The following is a 19152-nucleotide window of genomic DNA, read 5'->3' as shown; positions in this document are numbered from 1 at the left end:
GTTGTCAAATAGAGCCGCGGATAAACGCGAGATGAGTGGCTGCGAGGGCGGTCTTTGAAGTGTAGGCCACTTCAAAAAGATTTCGCTAAATGGTGTGAAACCGTCGGCGTTCGAGATCGAGGTTTCAGGATACTGTGCAAACAGAGTGTGCCGAAGGATGTGCGAAATGCAGCAGGTTGTTTCGGGTCGAGATCGCCAAACGCAGTTTGGTATTTGCTTGGCCATTGTTTGTGGGCTATTGCTTTGCGGTCTATTTATATGGCCGATACTTATCTGTTTCGGGGTAATGTTACTGTTACTCTGCAGTTACTGTTACCATTCGTACGCTCGTTATCTTCGGAGCCCTGTCATATTCTGTCTAACAGCTCAAATTACGATTTAGTTTCAAGTGCTCGAACAAGGCGGATGGACAAGACAAGAAACCACACAGCAAACAACAACTAGTAGTTGCTCAAATATCAATAATCGCCGGGTAATTTGTCCGTGTATACTTATGTTCCGAGCCCACCGATTATCGGTATCTTAAAGAAGTGGGCGATGTTTTTTCAAATGACACTATGGAAATGCACTGACTATACCATCACATCCCATTTCAAATATTGCAAAAGTAATTAAAGCCCTGGCCTGTGCAGGCAGTGTCCCACTTAAAATCAAATTACCCCTGACTCAACTGTCACTAAGTTGACTCCTTAACTGGCCTAGTCTAATCATTCTATCTATTCAATCGGCAGAAGTCAGGCCAGCCACATCAATTAAAAGTGCAGATACATAACACATCAAAGCAATTTAAGTCGGAATTATTGTGTCAACAAAATAGTTTAAATATTTCCCGTCGATATTTATCCAGATTTTATTTGCTCAGCCTGCTTCGCTAAGCGACGAAAACAGACGAGGTAACTGATACGCCCTGTCTGTGGGAAGGGTAGTGGCACCTGTCTTGCCGGGAAGATAGGAGCCACATAGAGTGGGCAGTGATAGACGGTCCAAGCTGTCCAAGCCGTGCATTGCAAAATCCCCGAAGATACCTTTAAATGAACCGGGCTACGATTGTCATCTCGACGTGAAGAGTCTTTCGCTTTATCTATTTTATTTTGGGAGTGACTTGACAGCCAATAACTGATTAGGATTAGTACTTTGAGTGCTTGCCAGCGGTCGGAAAAGTCATTTCTAATCGCTGTCTATTTCTAATTCATTTCGATTGCTAACAGGCTCCGGAGGCGACGACTTCGATCCAAGTGCGAGTGCAGCGCACCACCATCATCACCTCCATCACCTGGATCTGAGTGCCAGGAGTCAGGGCTTCAATCCACTGTCTGAACAAATCGAGGATTCATTCGCCGCCCGCCATCGCTTGCCGCAGCAGGATCCTGTGGAAGAATCTCCGCCGAGGCGGGATCATCTTGATATACAGGATCAGGAGCTCCTTCACCATCCCCATCATTTCCAACAGCAGAACCAGCGACAACAGCCACCGCCACCCACGTTACCACTGTCCGTGGAATCCTCCACCTCCTCCGCCGCCACCGCCGCCACCGCCGCCGGCAGCATGGATGCCTTCTTCAAGGACCGCGCCCAGGCGGAGCACATCCTGCAGGAGTGGGTGCGGAGGCGCGAACCCGTCTGTGATCTGGACATCCGTGATTGTGGTGGTGTCTACGCTAAGACGCCGCTCCAGAGGGGCACTCGCTACGGACCCTTTCCCATGAATCTCAGCCACCAGCCCAACGATCCTCAGCTGGCATGGAAGGTAAGTCGTTTTGACAATCCTGAATCCCCGAAATCCAGATAAATAGTGTTTCAAGTTCTGAGAAGAAAATATAACTAAAAGACATTGAATATTACGAATCACAAAATAGATTGAAATACATTTGAGTTAGGAGTCTCAAGGTATTACGTTTATTTGTGGCTTTGATTTTATTTAATGCTTTGTATAACGTTTTTAAAATGCTTTTCCAAAAATGTTTGTTTGGTCAGAAGTCGTCGGCTTACATTTTGTTTAGTTTCTCGATGGTCAGTAACCTAACCAAACTACCCAAAAATGTCGTTAGTGACTATTATAAATATTTTCCCAAGCAATCGCAGAGCAAATCCCAGGCCTGAAACCCCAAAACTTTTATATCACACATTTATCACCAAACGGCCCTTAAGCCTTTCACATGTGTGCGCATTTTGGCAATCTCAAATTTCCGATATTAGTTTTTCGCTGGTCGGGAAATTTAATCCCATCAGATCCGTACCAATTTTTATGTGCGAAAATTGCAACCGAATTGAGTCATCCCAGTTATTTGGGTGGTTTTCGCAGGGAAAATCAAACGATTGGAAAAAGATTTGATTAGAGCTCTACCTCGAGGGTATCAATTGTCAGTCAAATGTGCCTAATCCCCGGCCAGAGCTAATTTACCTTCTACCGGAGTGGAAAACCAGGAAACCATGCGACCAGGACGAAAATCCACAAAGTGCACCCCAAATGAGGCTTAAGTCGAGGCCGGCTGATGATTCCAATTAGGGTATACGGATATAGAGATCCCAGTCTGAACCCTTCGATCGGTTGTCAGTCAGTCAGTCAGTCAACTGACACTTTTCCTCCTCCCTCCGCTAGCACTTTTCTCTTCCGAAACACAGAGACAATCCAATCAAATTATCGCGCCTCGTCCTGTTGACAATTCGCACAAGGAGATCCCTTCTTTTTACCTACTCGGCCAGGTATTGCTACAAAAATATTGTTCCTGCCACTCGAGCGAAAATTGCAAAAATAACAGAGCTCGGATCGGATCCCTTCTGGCCTTTATTCCTGGATGATCCTCAAATCAAGCGCACTTTTATCGTTCACGTTTCCGTTTTGACAGATACATTGGCCGTATCTGTATCTGTAGCTGTATCTGTACCTATCTGCCACCGTTTCCCTTCTGATCCTCCTGGAGGATCTGGATCTGATCTGGCAATTCGAAGCCAGTTCTGCCAGCCAAAGCAAAGCGAACCTAACCGAACCCAACACTTTGAGATTATCTCTGGCGCGTAAATATTTTTCCTGCCCATTGACGTTTTCGTGTTTTTCTGCAGTGAGTGTGGTGGCCTCCTTTTTAATAAAGTTATGAATAGGCAAGGACATGTGTGATGTCTGTCCGGGGATTATCGACAGACAAAACAAGCAACTGGAACTATTTGCCAAACTGTTACGGATATTTCTGGCCGTGTATGATCATATCATTTTTTTAGTGACTGTCTCGGATTTCAGTTTTTTTCTTGCCGTCTTGAATAACCAAGAAAAAACATATATATAAAGATAAGATAAAGATATTTCAGTGGTCATGATTATCTTGATTGGTACATATGAAACCTTGTGGAAACTTAACACTGCATTTTTAGAAAATAAATTATCTTTGCTGTATCAAAGCAGTATGCTTTGAAGAGAGATTGCTTTCACCCCTTATGTTCCTACCGCCTTCTAATTATTGTAATTGCGAATTGCCCCGCGTTTCACAAATCAAAGCCCTTCCAATTATACATTTTTGCAACTATAACTTGCGTGGCCCTCGCCGAATGCAAAACACAGACTGCAACCTACTTGTTTGGCAAGCCACTCGAGGAAACCTCTCCCTCGTCCTGGAAACGCAAAGTTTATTTCATTTATGCGCGCGGATATAATTTTGTATTTATTTTATTTTCGCTGTGCATATGCTGCGGGCAGCAGGAGCCACTTGAGGCGTTGTTAACTTAATTTTTGGAGCGTGCACACATGGCGCACTCTCTCTCTCTCTTTCTCCCCAGACTCTCCCACTCAACGCACACACCCACAGGAGCACACACACACACACACTCATAGCACTTCATCGCCAACTGCAAAATGCCGTTTTTCCAAATGACTTCATAGACAAGAGTTCGACGGCGGCGGCTTGAACGTTGCGCATACGCAAAGTCATTCAGTCAACCGCAGCATTTGAGTTTTTGGATTTTTTTCTTTTGGTTTTTCGATTTTAATTTGTGGTTGGTTGCGGCAGCGTCAAACTTTCGGCGTCGCAAAGTCTAAGGCAGTTTTTCCCATTTCCAGCCGCAACTACAACAACAACCAAAAAAAACACCTACAAAAGAAAAAAATCCACAGCCGCTGTTAACGATTTGTGTAAATTATGCGTAATTCAGCTTGGCGCCGCTGCTTTTATTTGTACACAAAAACTGTTGGCGGTTTTTGTTTAGTTTTCCGTTGTTTTGCTCGTTTCTTGTATTTTTGCACTGTGGCTGCAGTCTCCTCTTACTGTTTAGTGACCTTGATTTTACGGGCAGACTTGTGGGCGGCGTCTTGCTGAGACTGCTTTTTATTTGAGTGTTAGAAGACCCTCATTAATTGGCTAAGTAATTAAGCGGTTTCCAAGGGATATGCTTTTAAAAGGCACTCAAAGAATAATTCTTATATGCTGACATTTTACACTGGGTTGTTACAAACTTGCATTTTGGATTTATAGTTAATAAAAGCATTTTAATTTACCCAGATATTTGCTAGTTTTACATTAACTGTGTAATACTATATTTAGAAAATGTTATGTAGTTTTAAGTTGTATTGGTATTTTTCATTTTATTTAATATTTAGCATTATTTAAAACATTTTACATATAAAAAATGTATATCTACCTGGTCTCTTATGATAACATACATAGAGTATAACACTTTTGAGGGTTGTGTCTTGGCTTAGCAAAGACAAACGTGTAAAAATAGCACAGTTAGCAAACGTGGGCCAACAGATGACGCTAGCGGATATTTTAAGAAACTGATTACCCTTTTCAATTAACGTTCTTAATGAAGAGGAAAACACTTAAAATAAATATGTTTTAAATCGATTACCCTTATATTGTGTCTGCAGGCCCATGGTAGACACTATAATGGATGGCTAGAGCCTACAAAAGATGTGTCCACGTGGTTGAAAAAAATCCGAAGCGTTCAGGACGAATGTATTGGCGAGGCTAATTTACAGAGTTACATTAATGGTGGTTATGTGAGTATTCGGCCCCAACCCCTTATAAAACAAAACCCTCCAGCACGTGCCACTCGACTTTTTACAATTTTAACCATTATTTTCCCTTGGATTCTTTATAGCTGTGGTACGAGACGAATCGGTACGTGAATGCTGGCAGTGAAATGGTAGTCGACGGGCGACCCAAGAGTCCTGTCCAACTGAACGAGAACTTCATGAACGGCGGCAAGGTCCTGGCGGCAGCAGCAGCCGCAGCAGCAGCCGCCGTCGCAGTGGCCGCCGCCTCCTCCTCGGGAGCAAAAAGCGGCGGTGAGGGCAGCTCGGCGCCCAGCGATGATCGCAGCGATCGTGATAACGGTGAGTTGGCTTCAAATGATTGCTTTTTCCTAAGAATCTGTACAGAGATAATTTCGACAAGTTTATCAAATATCACAATATTGTTGTATTCAACTATTTAAACTTATTGTGTCAGTAAAGTGCATATTTTAAAATTATTTCAAGCACAAGCATAATTAAATGAATGGAAAAACTGCTGGATTTCTGATCAATAATCTTGTATTTAGTATTTGTACATTTCTATCTATTTTTTCCCCTTTTACTAAGTGATTCTCTTTTAGGCTTCCGCCTACTAATCAAGATATTAATGCCCAACTAATGTATAGTTACCATGACCCTGGCCCAAAAGTGTGCAATTCCATCAGGATGTGACATTGAATATGAGTATAATAACGTATGTGTTGCGTCCATGCTGGTGTGGCTAATAAGTGCAGCTGTGGTGCCAGGCAATTAACGCGCAACACAACCACTGTGGGTCAGATCAAATCGGGTATACAGACTCTAGTATCTGGAATCTAGAATCCAGAGTTCAGGGTCCAGAATCCGGTGGCAATGCCCGTGACAGAGCTCCTGGCACGAGCGACGGTCCTGCGATACAATCTCGGGTGCAGGAACAGTGGCTTATGAGGGCTCACAGAATCAGAAGCCGGCAGGCATCCCTTCTCTGATATAAATGAAAGGGTGCCCCTTTTTCCTCCCTTAAATGCGATCAATTTGTGCGCTGCGCATGCGCCCATGCAATATTGCGGCAACCGCACATGTTTTCATTTGTTATTAAAATGTTTGATAATTTCATTAGAGATCCATCAGCAAACAAAGGGTCCGAGATTGTGTCAGCGATATACGGTATGAGCTATGTATATGTTGCTGACAGTCAAAATGGCACACGCTCAATTTAAGCCTAATCCTGCATCCCTCGAATCCCCGTAAAACGGGAAGCCGGGGCGTGTTTGATTATAAACATGTGGGATTTACGGACAGCTCATTTGGCGTTTCACACTCTTTTCTCTTCACTCTATCGACTATCACAAATTTAAATCTCCACGAATATGTTTTCGTTGGCAAGTCGGCTTTAAATTTGAATATGTAATGAACATAATGGTTAATTCCATATGCTTATCTGCCGGATCATAGTGCCTTACAATGGTCTCGCATTTATATTCGAGTTTTTCAATTAAAGCCAAGCTGTCAAAGTTTCCGCGTAAGTCCGTTTTCAAGCTTGATATTCAACCCGCTTTCCCATTCAACGAAAGGGACACCTGTGTCTTGACTTTTTAACGTATTTTCGGGCAACTTTTCTCGCAGTTCACGCGCTGCTGAACAGGGAATTTCCCTCTAGTCTCTGGCAGAAGACAAGGCCCAGATGTCCTGTGTGTCCAAGGACATGCAGCGAGTGCCACCAGTGCAGCACGGGGGTGGCAACGCGATCGAGGTTCCGCCGCGGAGACCCGGAAAGCAAAAGAGGTGGCAAGGAGCGATCCAAAGTGTGGTCGCAACGGTAGCGAAGGATCGCTGGATTTTCAGGAGAGGGAGTTCCAAGTTGCGACCGTTACTTTTGTCGAGGAATACCTAATGAGCGCCTGGGCTGGGAACTTTTCGCGTTCGGGAATTTTCAGTAAGGAAAATGCAATGCCAAGGGGTGCACTCTAGAGCATGGGAATGTTTTTTAAAGGTTGTACATACTCGTAACATTAAATGCAAATTGTCAGCTATCAAACAAAAGTCTCAACAATATAAATTTACTAGATAGATTCCAGACCAAATTTGAATGCCTAACTACAATAACTACTATAATAAAGTATTTAACTGTTTTAAAACAGCTTATAACTTATAACTTATAACCATTCCTTTAATCACTCAAAAATCGAAAATCAGCCAACCCTCAAAGGTGTCAACTCAAAGCGAGCTCCCTTCACCTTGACTCCACCTTCGCCCCGAAAAATCAAAAAAACAGAGCCCAAATAAAAAAGCGAAACCAAGAAACTTTTGAGATGGCTTTCGGCTTAAATCGCGGCAACTCTTCAATCGACCAATCAAACAATGGAACAAACTATACACGAAGCACATTTAGATACGTTCGTACCGCCAACTGGCGACCGGCAGAACACACGCCACATAGACCAAGCCCATAAACGAGATCCTAACTAACTCTCAGATACGAATCCGAAACCAAAAAACTCAACAGACCTCCGTCGATTGACACTTTGTCGCCGGCAAAGCTGATGGATGATTAATGAGCTGAAAAATAAAAAGCGAAAGAGAGGAATTAAATTGAATAGAAGGCTCGTGTCGCGTCTTCCGCTAAATGATCATCGTGTGTCAATTTGGGCATCATTAGGAGTGCCACCTAACCCTTTTTGTTTTTTGTTATTTGCTGTGCTGCTGCCAAATCGATTAGCAGGCGGATCTAACTTTGATTTTTTCACATTTCGTTTGAGCAAGTTGTAAGGTGTAAATAATTCAATCAATCATTTGTCAACAGTTTCGGCTTCCGTTTAGCAATATAGCCTCCGATTCAGGGTCAGCCTGTGGCTTTTGGCAGCCAGCAGCATATTCTGTGATATGTAATTGGCATGTCAAAGAGTTTCCAGCTCGCCTGCCCTCTTCGGCATCCATTCCCCCTGGTTAATCCGCGTCCTGATGCCTCACAATGACTCTATTGAATTGTCAGTTCTCCGTTGGTCGAGTGAATCAATCTGCCAGATGAAAGGGGAATCCAGCTGCAAAGAGATCTGGTGAAAGGCGTGAAAGGATTGGGCAGGATTTGGGGGAGATGCTGACAAGGGGGCTGGGCAATGACCAAATGATAAGGAATCGATGGGGGAACTGACAGCGGAGATGCCTTTGTGAAAAGACAAACAATTAGGTATTTGATTTATTACTACCTTAAAGGGCTTTTATAAAGAGTCAATTTATGTTTTAATTTATAAAAAATAATAGTTTATTGAAAGTAAAATTTTATTTTAAGTTTTTCTTTCATTGGTTAGGACCAGCTGCTCTTAATATCTTCAAACTTAGTTTCCAGGATTCCTCCCTAGTTAGAGCAACCCACCGAAGCATAAGTTTTCCCAAGCATTCTCAGGCTCAAGGAACCTAAAGCTACCCCTCCATTCGCCCAGGACACCATATGTCAACCCACTCCTACCTTGACTCCTATGTGTCATCCCCACCCCCTAGAAACGGCGCCTACCCTCCTATTATCCCACGCTTGCCCACCCAAAAATTAAGAACAGTAGAACCTCTGCGCAAAGTTCAAGTGCAGCCCACAAAGGAAAACCCTTGACGTGGGAATCTTCGCTGCCCTTTGCGGCCATATTGCACACGCTGAAAATTAACTTTTGACCCAAACAGCAATTACCACTCCGTTTTCAGAGGAAGGAGAAGGCTTGGGTGTTTGGTGTTTGGTAAGCACCCCTCGAGTGGGCAGCCAAAGGGGGTGGGCTGCCTTGAGAGGCAACACCTGTTTAGAGGCCAAAAGCAGCGAAACCCGGCAAGGTGCCACATCTACATATATGACTTTTCAAACGAAATCAGTCCAACGGAACTAGAATGCCAGTGTTTCAGGGTGGCAGAGGTTGAGGGGTTGACTACTGACGCTGACCCTTCGGATGTGCTTGCATGCATAATCTCTGGTCATCGCCATCATCCCTTAGCCGCTGCGTTGGTGTCACCTGGTGGTTGTCCACTGCCCACCACCCCTGCTAACTAGTACCACTACCACTACCAATACCACTGCCACTACCAATACTAGTGCCTGTAGCCTACCCCCCATCCTCTCCTCTCCCTCAGCCACCCCCTAGAGCACCTCAGCTTTCTCCTCAACCTCTGTGCTCATATTCAACACTCGTTTCCCCTAGGAATTGTTTAAAGATGCAGAGAGAGAAATATAGCTAACAAATACCGCGCAAATACCACCCGCTTAAAGACCACTAGTCACTTAAAAAAATATAGAATATGGTCCAAGTTCATTTATTATTTTAACCCAAACCATATTTTGAAAATCCATTTTAAAAGCTTAAGCTTCACTTACAATATAACTCCACATCATGTAAGACAAGTTATTTATTAACTTACTGAGAGTTTTCCCTCACTGTACCTGTGCACTTGGCACTCGTCGGGAGTTGGCCAAGTTATAAGAGGGGTGAGGAGTGCCTCTAGAGATCGTGGGGTGGGTAGGGGTGTCTTGCCTTTACCTTACTTTCATTTGGGACAATTATCTATTCAACGTCAAGCTATGCGAGTGCCATATATGAGTGCACACGATTTCGTCTCTGCTACCAATTTTGTGTTAAGTGTTTGCGTGTTTACTCCCGAGCAAGCGTGCATGTGTGTGTGTTGGTCATATGCCAGTGCGTCCTGGCCAGAAAAAGGACCTGCCGCAGATTGTTAGCGGACAAACAGAACATTAGCTCGCCGGCATTATGCTCCGCAAACGACACACTTGTTCATCAAACGCGAAGCCGAACGGTTGTGTGTCAAGTGACCAGCTTAACTGATAACTTAAGGATCAAAGTGAAATATATAGTGAATTTACGCAGTTGATCTTTGTGGTTACCTGCTTCTCAGTGAGTGCTATACGACTTCAGGTTAAACATAATAGTTTAGCGAGAGCAATTCTGAAAATTAAAAAATATAACAAAATCCCGTCCTTTGAAGAATTTTGTAAATGAAAACATAAAAACAATAAAAGAGATCTCTGCTGCAGTTTATATTAATTTCAATTGTTCAACTCCAAGCACTTATCTTTGTCTTAACCCAACTTATAGATCTGTGCGTATAATATTTCCTCATTAATACAATATAAATTTAATCAAGTGCATTTTCTTCTTTCCAGGCTCTTTGTACAGTGGCGACGAATTCTCCAAAGACAAGAAAAACTCCTCGCTGATCAGCCAGAGAGACATCGACTACACAGACGACGAAAACGGTTTCGATATACGCTGTGAGGTCTGTGATAAAGTCTATCCGGATTTAGATCTGTAAGTACGACTGGCCAACCCATTTGCCATTAATCAGACCCCGGGGAGAACCCCTCCAGGGTATCAAGAGTTACTCCCGATTTTAGCGTAGGAGAATGTCTGCAGCCGATATTGCTTTGGCATTTAAGCAGCAGCGACAATGATCTAAATCAAATTTTGTGTTCAGCTTCGGATGTAAAAAAATCGAAAAAGCACAACAAGCCCCCAATTAGCTTCCCACTTACCCAAAAGAATTATGGGTGCGCAACGAATAAAATCCGTGCAGAAGTGTACAAGTTGAAAGAGAAATCCGACAGAGATACAAAGTATTCGCAAATGTTGCTAAATGCCTTTGGATCTATGTTGATATGCGGTCTAATGCCAGACTCCGGCGGAGATCTTAATTAAAAGTTGATGGCGATAATAGTGCGGCCAATAAAAGTGCCATTAAACATCCAAGAGACGCTCAGCCGAAAGTGAGAGTGAGCTCTGAGTTCCAAGCGCCGAGTTCCGAGCTCCGAAATAAATCGAAATGGTCTTGGTCTTGATTTGACGGGCATTCGGTTCGCTTTGGCCACCTGAAGTTAACTGTACACTTTGGTTTGGTTTGGCTTGGCTTGGCCCGTTCCATGATTGGTTTTTTATGGCCCAAATGTGCAATCTGTAGGTGTTAACTGAGGCTTAATGTCTCCTGCATCGATGCGGCATTTCGATTTCCTTCAGTTTTATTGCGTTTTTCACCAAACTCGGGTTTTCGCTTACGTCTGGGGATTCAGTAGTCGCTCGGCTATCAAACAGAAAAGGGAAATTACTCGCTTTAAGTTAAGTAAGTTTCATATATTTATAAGTAAAATCATCATATGCATCATGCGTGTGCCAGGACTTTCCCAACCAAGCTAGCGGCTTTCCCTTGAAAATCCGCCCATCAATCTGTCCATTTAGTTTTCTCTCTTCAAAAACAAACACGACCATCATCCTCCCACACAAGTGGTTAATGCAAAAGTTTTGTCCCAATATTTACAAATGTTTTACGTTGTAATAAATAAATGACCCACAAGCAACAATTGAAGGCAACACGCAAATGACATTTCTATATCCCCGCATATATCCCCGCATATATACCCAGCGATGGCTATAATCATAGATACCCATATATTTAAGTTGAAGTGCTAAAAGCGAGCTTTGATTTGATGTTTGCCCCGAGATGTGGAGCGGCGCTCTATATGTTTACCGTTACTAGTGTGGGTGGTGGTGGGTCCCCAACCCCCTGGGGGGGCACTTATCAGAGCCGGTGATTTATTGAATTTTACATGAGGAGCTCTCTATGAAAGGGAAGCTATGTGAGCAATGTCTGCGTGTCCAGGCTGTCTCTTTATTTTTTTCTTTTTTTTTTTTGCCATTTATCTGATGTTGAACATGCATGGACTGTAAGCCAAACAAACGCCCACACTTCAGGTGAAGGTAGCGAAAAAAGGGGGATTTGGGGGGCTCGCAACTATCAACTCTTCCATGACGATGACAAAACAAAGAAAAATGAAAACGTTGCCGCCTCTTGTCGACATCGCTTTGCCTCACATATATTTTTTGCCTGATTTTACTCCACCCACACTTACAAGTCGATAAGCATCGCACCACCACGCACCACTTTTGGGCGAAGTTCTCCTCCATCAAGGACGCCTCTGCTCATTGGTCGCAGCTGTTTCCTTTTTCGGAATAAGATCTCTTATCAGCTGGCCGCGCATATTAAATATTGAACATCATTTGACTAATTGACGCCCGTCCGGGAAAAGGGGGAGGGATTTTCCGAGGTGGGCGTTATCCCAGGTGGACGGCAAACAAAGACGTGTGAACTGGCGCACATGACTTTGATTGACCCGCGGCGATTTGGCGGAGAGAGCCTCACGAAAATGTCACAATGCTAATTTCCCCACTTGCGATGACAGCCAGTCAGATAAGGGAGCTAAAGTAGCTCTTGGTGCCCGGACTTTTCCTAGAACTCGACTTCTAAGCATTTTCTTCTCTTTTCTTTCCTTTCCTTTCCAGCTTGGATGATCATCTGATAGGCACTCACCATTTCAAGCAGGACGAGTTTGCCTGCAAGCAATGCGCTCTGCGATTTTGCCATCGTCCTTTGCTGATTAAGCACGAAGCTATCTCCCACAATAATATACGCAAATATTCCTGCGAAAATTGCAGCAAGGTAAGCACTGAAACCCTTAAAAAATATTAGTCTATGTAAGCAATTCGATTTAAGTGAAAAAAATCTTAAGAACATAATGGTTCTATTAAGGTAAAAATTACATGTTAAAATTGACACAACGTGGCATAGATATCCCTAAAAGGTATATATGTACATCATCCACGACTTACGACTTCTGGTAAAGATAAAGAGAGAGCATCTCGGCAATAGCTTCTGTTACCAACAACCTTCGATCGGGCCAAAACTTACGCCGTCATTAATTATTGTATCAGCTCGTGGTGCTCTGGTGGCTGTGGCTTGGCAACACAAAAAGACTTTTGATTTCAAGCGGATCAATAGCCGCGGGCTGCTAACTTGGCTCTTAAGAGTGTACCCCCTGCACGCCCAGCACCACCTGGTCCACCTGGTCCACCTTTTGAGCACGCGCTGAGCGGCTTACTTGCAATAGCTGAAAATCAGGGCGTGTACTCATCCAAAGCAGAAACACTTAAGCGACCCGTAATGAAGAAACCCTGTCGCAGCTCCCCTTTGCCCCCCTTCCCAACGCCCTTTGTGGAGTTCATCTTCGCTGGCTGCATTTGAATGCCAAAGCGAAATCAAAAGGGCTTGGAGTGGAGGCATCGGCATCGGCATCGGCATCGGCATAGGCATCCCACCATCCAGCCATCCATCCATTCGATCCATCCATCTAGCCATCGAAATCAGGCATCCATCCATCGAACGATTCGTTTCATGCGTCATTGTCATCGCACTGCGACTTCGACATCTTCCAAAGATGTTTTAATGGCATGTTGATTACGATCTTGTGGTCGCAATTGGGCCTTTTCTCTTCGCTTTTCCCATTTCCATTTCCAAATCCAAATCCCAATCCCAATCCAAATCGAACGGTATTTCAATGCCCATCGAGCATTACAGTTGGTTTACTTAGCGCTCTGTAATTGTTTCGGTGGCATGTAAGTAGCACGCAATGTGGCTGCCCAGCTCTCAGTTCATCCATGTGTCTACGAAGAAACCCATCCCTAAACGGGAGCCACTCGGCCCAAAACAAATGATGATCGATCTTTTGGGCCAGACTTTCGCTGGGGTCCGAGCTTTTTTTGTTAACCTCTTCTGTAGGCCCTCTGACAGGCCCGAAAAAAAGCTGCAGCTGTCAGCTTTGTTTGTTTTAAGCAGCGGGCTTAAGGCGTTTCCAAAGGGATTTGCCACGGATCTACATGGCTTTGTTCGAGCGCTTAGCTTGGCATCCGTGATGAGGCAGTTGAGTGCACAATGGTGTTAAGGGGGCGGATTACTGTAAAGTCTTTGGGGGGGATATCTGACGGCTCAGGAATTTGGTCTATATACAAGAAGAGTTTTATATATTCTACCATCTCTAAGTGACTTTCTTTTCCACCTTGAATTTAATTCAACTAAATCAATTATAAATAACAGCCTTTCATAAAACCCAAGTTAGTGCCTGCATTCTTATCAGGTTTTCATTAGTTTATTTCCGTGCAACTTCAGCCAGAAGTTTCAACTGCATTAGGCTACCAGGCTACCACAGTCCGATCCCATCTTCAGGCCATGGACCCAAAGGCACTGATGTCTTGGCTGACCCCACGTACGCTCCTAGATCTTGGCTCACAGCCCCGTCCAGCCCCTGGCGCCCACCTCCTTGATAATACCCCCAGCCAAGGCACATTCCACAGAAAAACAGAGATCTCGTCGGAGCCCCTGCGCCACTCCCCCCTTTTCCCCCCTTTTCCCCTTCTTCACTTCTGCACCGCCGAATGCCAAAACACCTACACTTAACCCAACGAAGCTGAGACTGCTTTTCATCTTTCAGTACACAGAAAAAAATGTGCAACTATGCAATATTTTTCTTTGGTCCAATATCCTAGGTTCCTTGAAAGTTATATATGAAATGATTTAAGTTATATATGCTCCTTAAAAAAGTGTAGCCTTGATTTTTTCACTGCTTTTTTAGTTGTTTTTTCCCCAGTGGTTGTTTTTGCTGTAACACAGAGATCGTCGTTGTCGTTTTATATATATGTATGTATATATATATACATATAATGTTTTTGTAGTTGTCGTTGTCTATTGTGGTGTTTTTCGCCTTTTTGGAGAGTAGTTGAATCTAATCCATTTGATGTAGTTATAGCACGAGCTATTCTTGTATGTCGCCTCTCTCTCTCTCTCTCTCTCTATCTATCTTCGGCTTCCCTGGATGCCCCAACTTATCCCCACCAATCCCCGTCCCATGAGTCTCCACCTTTTGTGTGGCTCATAGAGATAGACAAAAAAGGCTGCCTCGATCATCGTTTGATATGAATTCGTAGCGCATTATGACAGCATGATTAGGCATAACAGTTTCGTAAAAAGGCGACGGGGGAGTCGCAACGGCTGACCGAAATCAAGTTTGAAGTGGGTACACAAAACTGGATGCCAGGCTGGATCCCCTGCCCCACGTAAACACCCCCGCCTCCCCACCTGCCCCCCCATCCTCCCCCCAATCCAATGCCCGATCTGTCATTGCCTTCGCCCCTCCGGAATACGAAATGTGCGAGCTTCAGATGGAGTACTTCTGACTTAGGGCTGGTGGATGGTCGCAGTATTACTCGCAGTTTTTGATATAACATTTCTTTTACTAAACTACTAAAAAATTTCCATAAAAATGGCTTAAATAATCTTATTTATAGTTTTCAAAATAATATCGAAAGCACCTTGAATATTTCTTAAGGATTGTATGAAACTAACAAAAAAGTATATGATATGATAGTATATGATCTCAAACTCAAAGTTACCTTTGTGCCTTTTATGATTAGCCTTGTGCTACCCTGTTTTCCATTTTCGCTAGACATTTGATGGGGACTTCTATTGTCCAGCCCTGATCTCCGCTTGGAGACCCTACAGGGGGTGATGGATGATTCGGGCCAGGCAATGACAATTGTAGCAATTGATGTTAATAATTGACGAAGGTGTTTGGCTGCTGCCAAGTGGGTGGAGATGATGTTGTTGCCATTCGCCGCCGTTGCTCTGGTTACCTTTGCGTAATCTCGGAGAGCGTCGGTTATTGTCCAGCCCAAATAAGAGATCCGTTTAAGCGGCAAAAGCAGCAGCAGCACCACCACCAGATGATTGATTAATTTCAGTTTCGTTTCATTTGGATTTGGAACCAGATCACCCGACCAGTTCACTATTTCGTACACAGGAAGAAACTTGTATTTGAAAAATGCCCACTTAACATAAGGAGAATGAATTTTTTTTAATTTCCCATTAAAACGGAGTTTTACAAAAGAATTAATAATTATATAAGTATATAATTATAATTTATAATTAATAAACACCATTTATATTAAGTGTGTTAGACCATTTGTTGCGGTATTTCGAGCTGTGTACTCATTTTTTGTTTTATTACCAACAACCAATCGCAACTCACACCGTTCGCTTTGCTCTGTGATCCGCATTTTGCAGGTATTTTGTGACCCCTCGAATCTACAGCGGCATATTCGCGCCTACCACGTCGGAGCTCGCTGTCATCCGTGTCCGGAGTGCGGGAAAACGTTTGGAACCTCGTCGGGCCTGAAGCAGCACCAGCACATCCACAGCTCCGTGAAGCCCTTCGCCTGCGAGGTGTGCTCCAAGGCGTATACGCAATTCTCGAATCTGTGCCGGCACAAGCGGATGCACGCCACCTGTCGGATGCAGATCAAGTGCGACAAGTGCAACCAGAGCTTCAGCACACTGACCTCCCTGACCAAGCACAAAAAGTTCTGTGATTCAACGGGTCCGGGACCGTATCGGAACCAGCACGTGAATCGCCACCATCCGCATCCGCACCAGCACCCACTTCCGCATCAGCCGCACTTGGCCGCCACTGCCACATCCACCTGTCCAGCGCCACTAAGGGAATCTTCGGAGTCCTCGTCCTCAGCAGCAGTTGCCGCCATGTCGACGCCACCGAATCCCTTCCTCATGTTCCGCACTGCACCGCCTTTCTTTGCCGGTTTTCCGCCGTACGGATTTTCCGCCTTTCTACCACAAAATCCACTGCATCCTACAAACATTCCAATGTTTTTCTCGAAAAATCCCATGGATTTGGGCTGCGGTGGACCCGAAATCACTTCTCCCGTTTCCGCATTTGATCAGAAACTGCCATTTGGCTTTCTGAACGGTGAGAACAGTGAATCCCAGGTCTATGACAAAGTTAAGGAGGAGGAGTTGGCCTTCAAGACGGACGAAAAGCTTAAGAAGGAGCCACTTGTGCACGTCTCCGAAGGCGAAGACGAAGCCAGCCGGAACTCCCTGGATATTAAGGAGAAATCGGAGGACGTCAGAAATGACTCAAAATCTGAGGAGCAGGACGAGATGAAGAAGGAACCGGAGAGGGTCAGCAGTCCCGATCAACAGCAGGCCGAGGATGATAGGGTAAGTTCGAAAGAGATACGCAGATGTATTTTAGAATTAAACATAGTAAATATTTTTGATAGTTAAAGTTTAAAATTTCCAATAATTTACCCTTCATAAAAAGGAAAAATTTAAAGAAATCAAATATAAAATAATCATATTTATTTTACATTGATTTTCAAATTAGCTTATTACTTTAATTTGTTTTTGTTTTCCATTTTTCTAACTCGTATCTCCTTTACCCATAGAAATCCATTGACATCGTGAGCACGCCTCCGCCCGCAGACACACCCTCCGGAGCAGATGGCCCATTGGACCTTTCCATTTGTCGCAAACGCTCGGCAAGATCATTCTTTCACGCGCCGGCAGAAGAAACCATTATGCTCAATAGGTTCATGCCAGGATTACACGAATTCGAAGCCGAAAGGGAGCCGCCGTTGAAAATGATAAAATCACACAGCTCCGCGGAGTCGTCCACCTCGCAGAAGTCCCACAAGGGCAGCAGTCCCACGCCCACGCCTACCGCTTCGCCCGGCCTCACCCCTTCCCCGTCGCCACCCACAAGTGCGGGCGGCGAGCTGAGCAGCACATCCGAGGGCGGAGCGGTACCGACGCTGGCGGCAGCGCCGGGCGCCGCGGACCTCAGAGCTCTCTCCCACATAACCCATTCGCAGACGCATCCCACCTTCCACCCGCTGTTGCTGGAGGAGATCTACCGCACGGGGTTTCCTTTTTTATGCCAACCGGGCGGACGGCGCGGCATTGAGGCGCTGCTGGCGGGAGCCGCCAGTGTAGCTGCCCCAAAGCGACCGCTTCCGCCCGTGAAATTCTCAGCGGGCAGTGTGGTGGGACTCAAGACGAAGGATCGTTACAGCTGCAAGTTCTGCGGCAAGGTGTTTCCCAGGTCGGCCAATCTGACGAGGCATTTGAGGACGCACACGGGCGAGCAGCCGTATCCGTGCAAGTACTGCGATCGGGCATTCAGTATATCCTCGAACCTGCAGCGGCATGTGAGGAACATCCATAACAAGGAGCGTCCCTTTCGCTGCGAGCTCTGCGACAGATCCTTTGGCCAGCAGACGAATCTCGATCGGCACGTGAAGAAGCACGAGTCGGAGGGCAACAACTTCCGGGATTCGCCCAGTTCCAGTGGCATTGCCGAAAGGGAGGAGTACTTCGATGACATAAGGAAGTTCATGAACCGCGTCTACACGCCCAACAGTCTGGCCGGAAACGAGGGCGATACCGAGGAGTATCCCAATAGCGACGATCAGTCCGTGAATCTGGAAAAGGACAGCGGCAACTTCAACAACAACAGCAGCAACATCAGCAACAACAACAGCAGCAGCGGCAACAACAACAATCCCAAGGCCATTACAATAAGCTCTTAGGAATCGTAAGAAATTAGGGAGCTTGCTTTCCTCGTTGTTAAATGATAAACTTACTTTAACTCTTACTTAAGCGTGCCTCCGAGAGGGAAATCTATCTCTAAGTAGTTACCATTTCCACACAACTTGTACTAAACATTAGCTATGCAATCAATGGAAAAAGACGGTGAAGCGTGAAGCATCAAACATTAAACTAAATACAACTTAAAGGCAAAAACTTTATAAACAACATACTACTCTAAAACCACTCTAAAACCACCTTAAACGTGTAGCTAATTTAAACAACTGTACATAGACATATAAAGGTCTTAACTTACTGGGTCGATTTAAACTACTTCGAAACTCTGTGAATTATATACATATAAAAATATGGATATATATGGATATTTTGATTGTGTACGTGTATAGGCTTTATATGTATACACAAATCTGAATGTGTAAATCGATTTGTAACGTATGCCGTAAGTTTAACATATTTATAGAGCTAATTACTGCAATTCTCAACAACAAAAAACCAGAAAAACAAAATCAATTTTATAACATTTACTTAACGTTTAATTATATTATTATTATTAAATATATGAAAACCAGAAAAGATCGTTATGAAACATGAAAAATCAATAAAAGAAACAGTCGCATAAAACTTATGGCTTTTAAATTGGAATTAAAGACAGGGCAAATTAAGAATAAACTGGAGTAATTGCCTGAACGACCAAGCATAAAAGTAAAATGAAAGGCTTTAGATCATTTAAATTTTCCACTTTATAGTTTCGTCAGTTTATTGGCCCATGTCTTCTGAAACCAAATCGGTGAAAACCGCACAAGACAAGCCAAATTTTGTGGGCATAATAAAGCCATTGAAAGAGGTTGGTTCATCCACACTCAATTACCGCATAAAAGAAGCCTTTATACACCCAT

The 19152-nt window shown here is 44.2% G+C and overlaps 1 protein-coding gene across 3 annotated transcripts in view; it reads left to right on the top strand.

The window, feature by feature from the left end:
- The window catches only part of LOC120444845 (transcription factor hamlet), a 33868-nt gene extending 15431 nt beyond the window's left edge, over positions 1-18437 (top strand). For all 3 annotated transcript variants that reach the window (XM_039624805.1, XM_039624803.1, XM_039624804.2), the window contains exons 2-8: positions 1209-1747; positions 4856-4987; positions 5089-5323; positions 10137-10281; positions 12304-12460; positions 15914-16867; positions 17095-18437. In XM_039624805.1, coding sequence (XP_039480739.1) covers positions 1547-1747; positions 4856-4987; positions 5089-5323; positions 10137-10281; positions 12304-12460; positions 15914-16867; positions 17095-18237 — 2967 coding nt within the window. In that variant the 5' untranslated portion in view covers positions 1209-1546 and the 3' untranslated portion in view covers positions 18238-18437. The remainder of the gene's footprint in view (positions 1-1208; positions 1748-4855; positions 4988-5088; positions 5324-10136; positions 10282-12303; positions 12461-15913; positions 16868-17094) is intronic.
- Positions 18438-19152: the final 715 nt, after the last annotated feature.

Source organism: Drosophila santomea, chromosome 2R (assembly GCF_016746245.2).
Source record: "Drosophila santomea strain STO CAGO 1482 chromosome 2R, Prin_Dsan_1.1, whole genome shotgun sequence".
Classification (NCBI taxonomy): domain Eukaryota; kingdom Metazoa; phylum Arthropoda; class Insecta; order Diptera; family Drosophilidae; genus Drosophila; species Drosophila santomea.
Note: the sequence above shows the minus strand (reverse complement) of the source record. Positions and strands in the feature narration are given on the sequence as shown.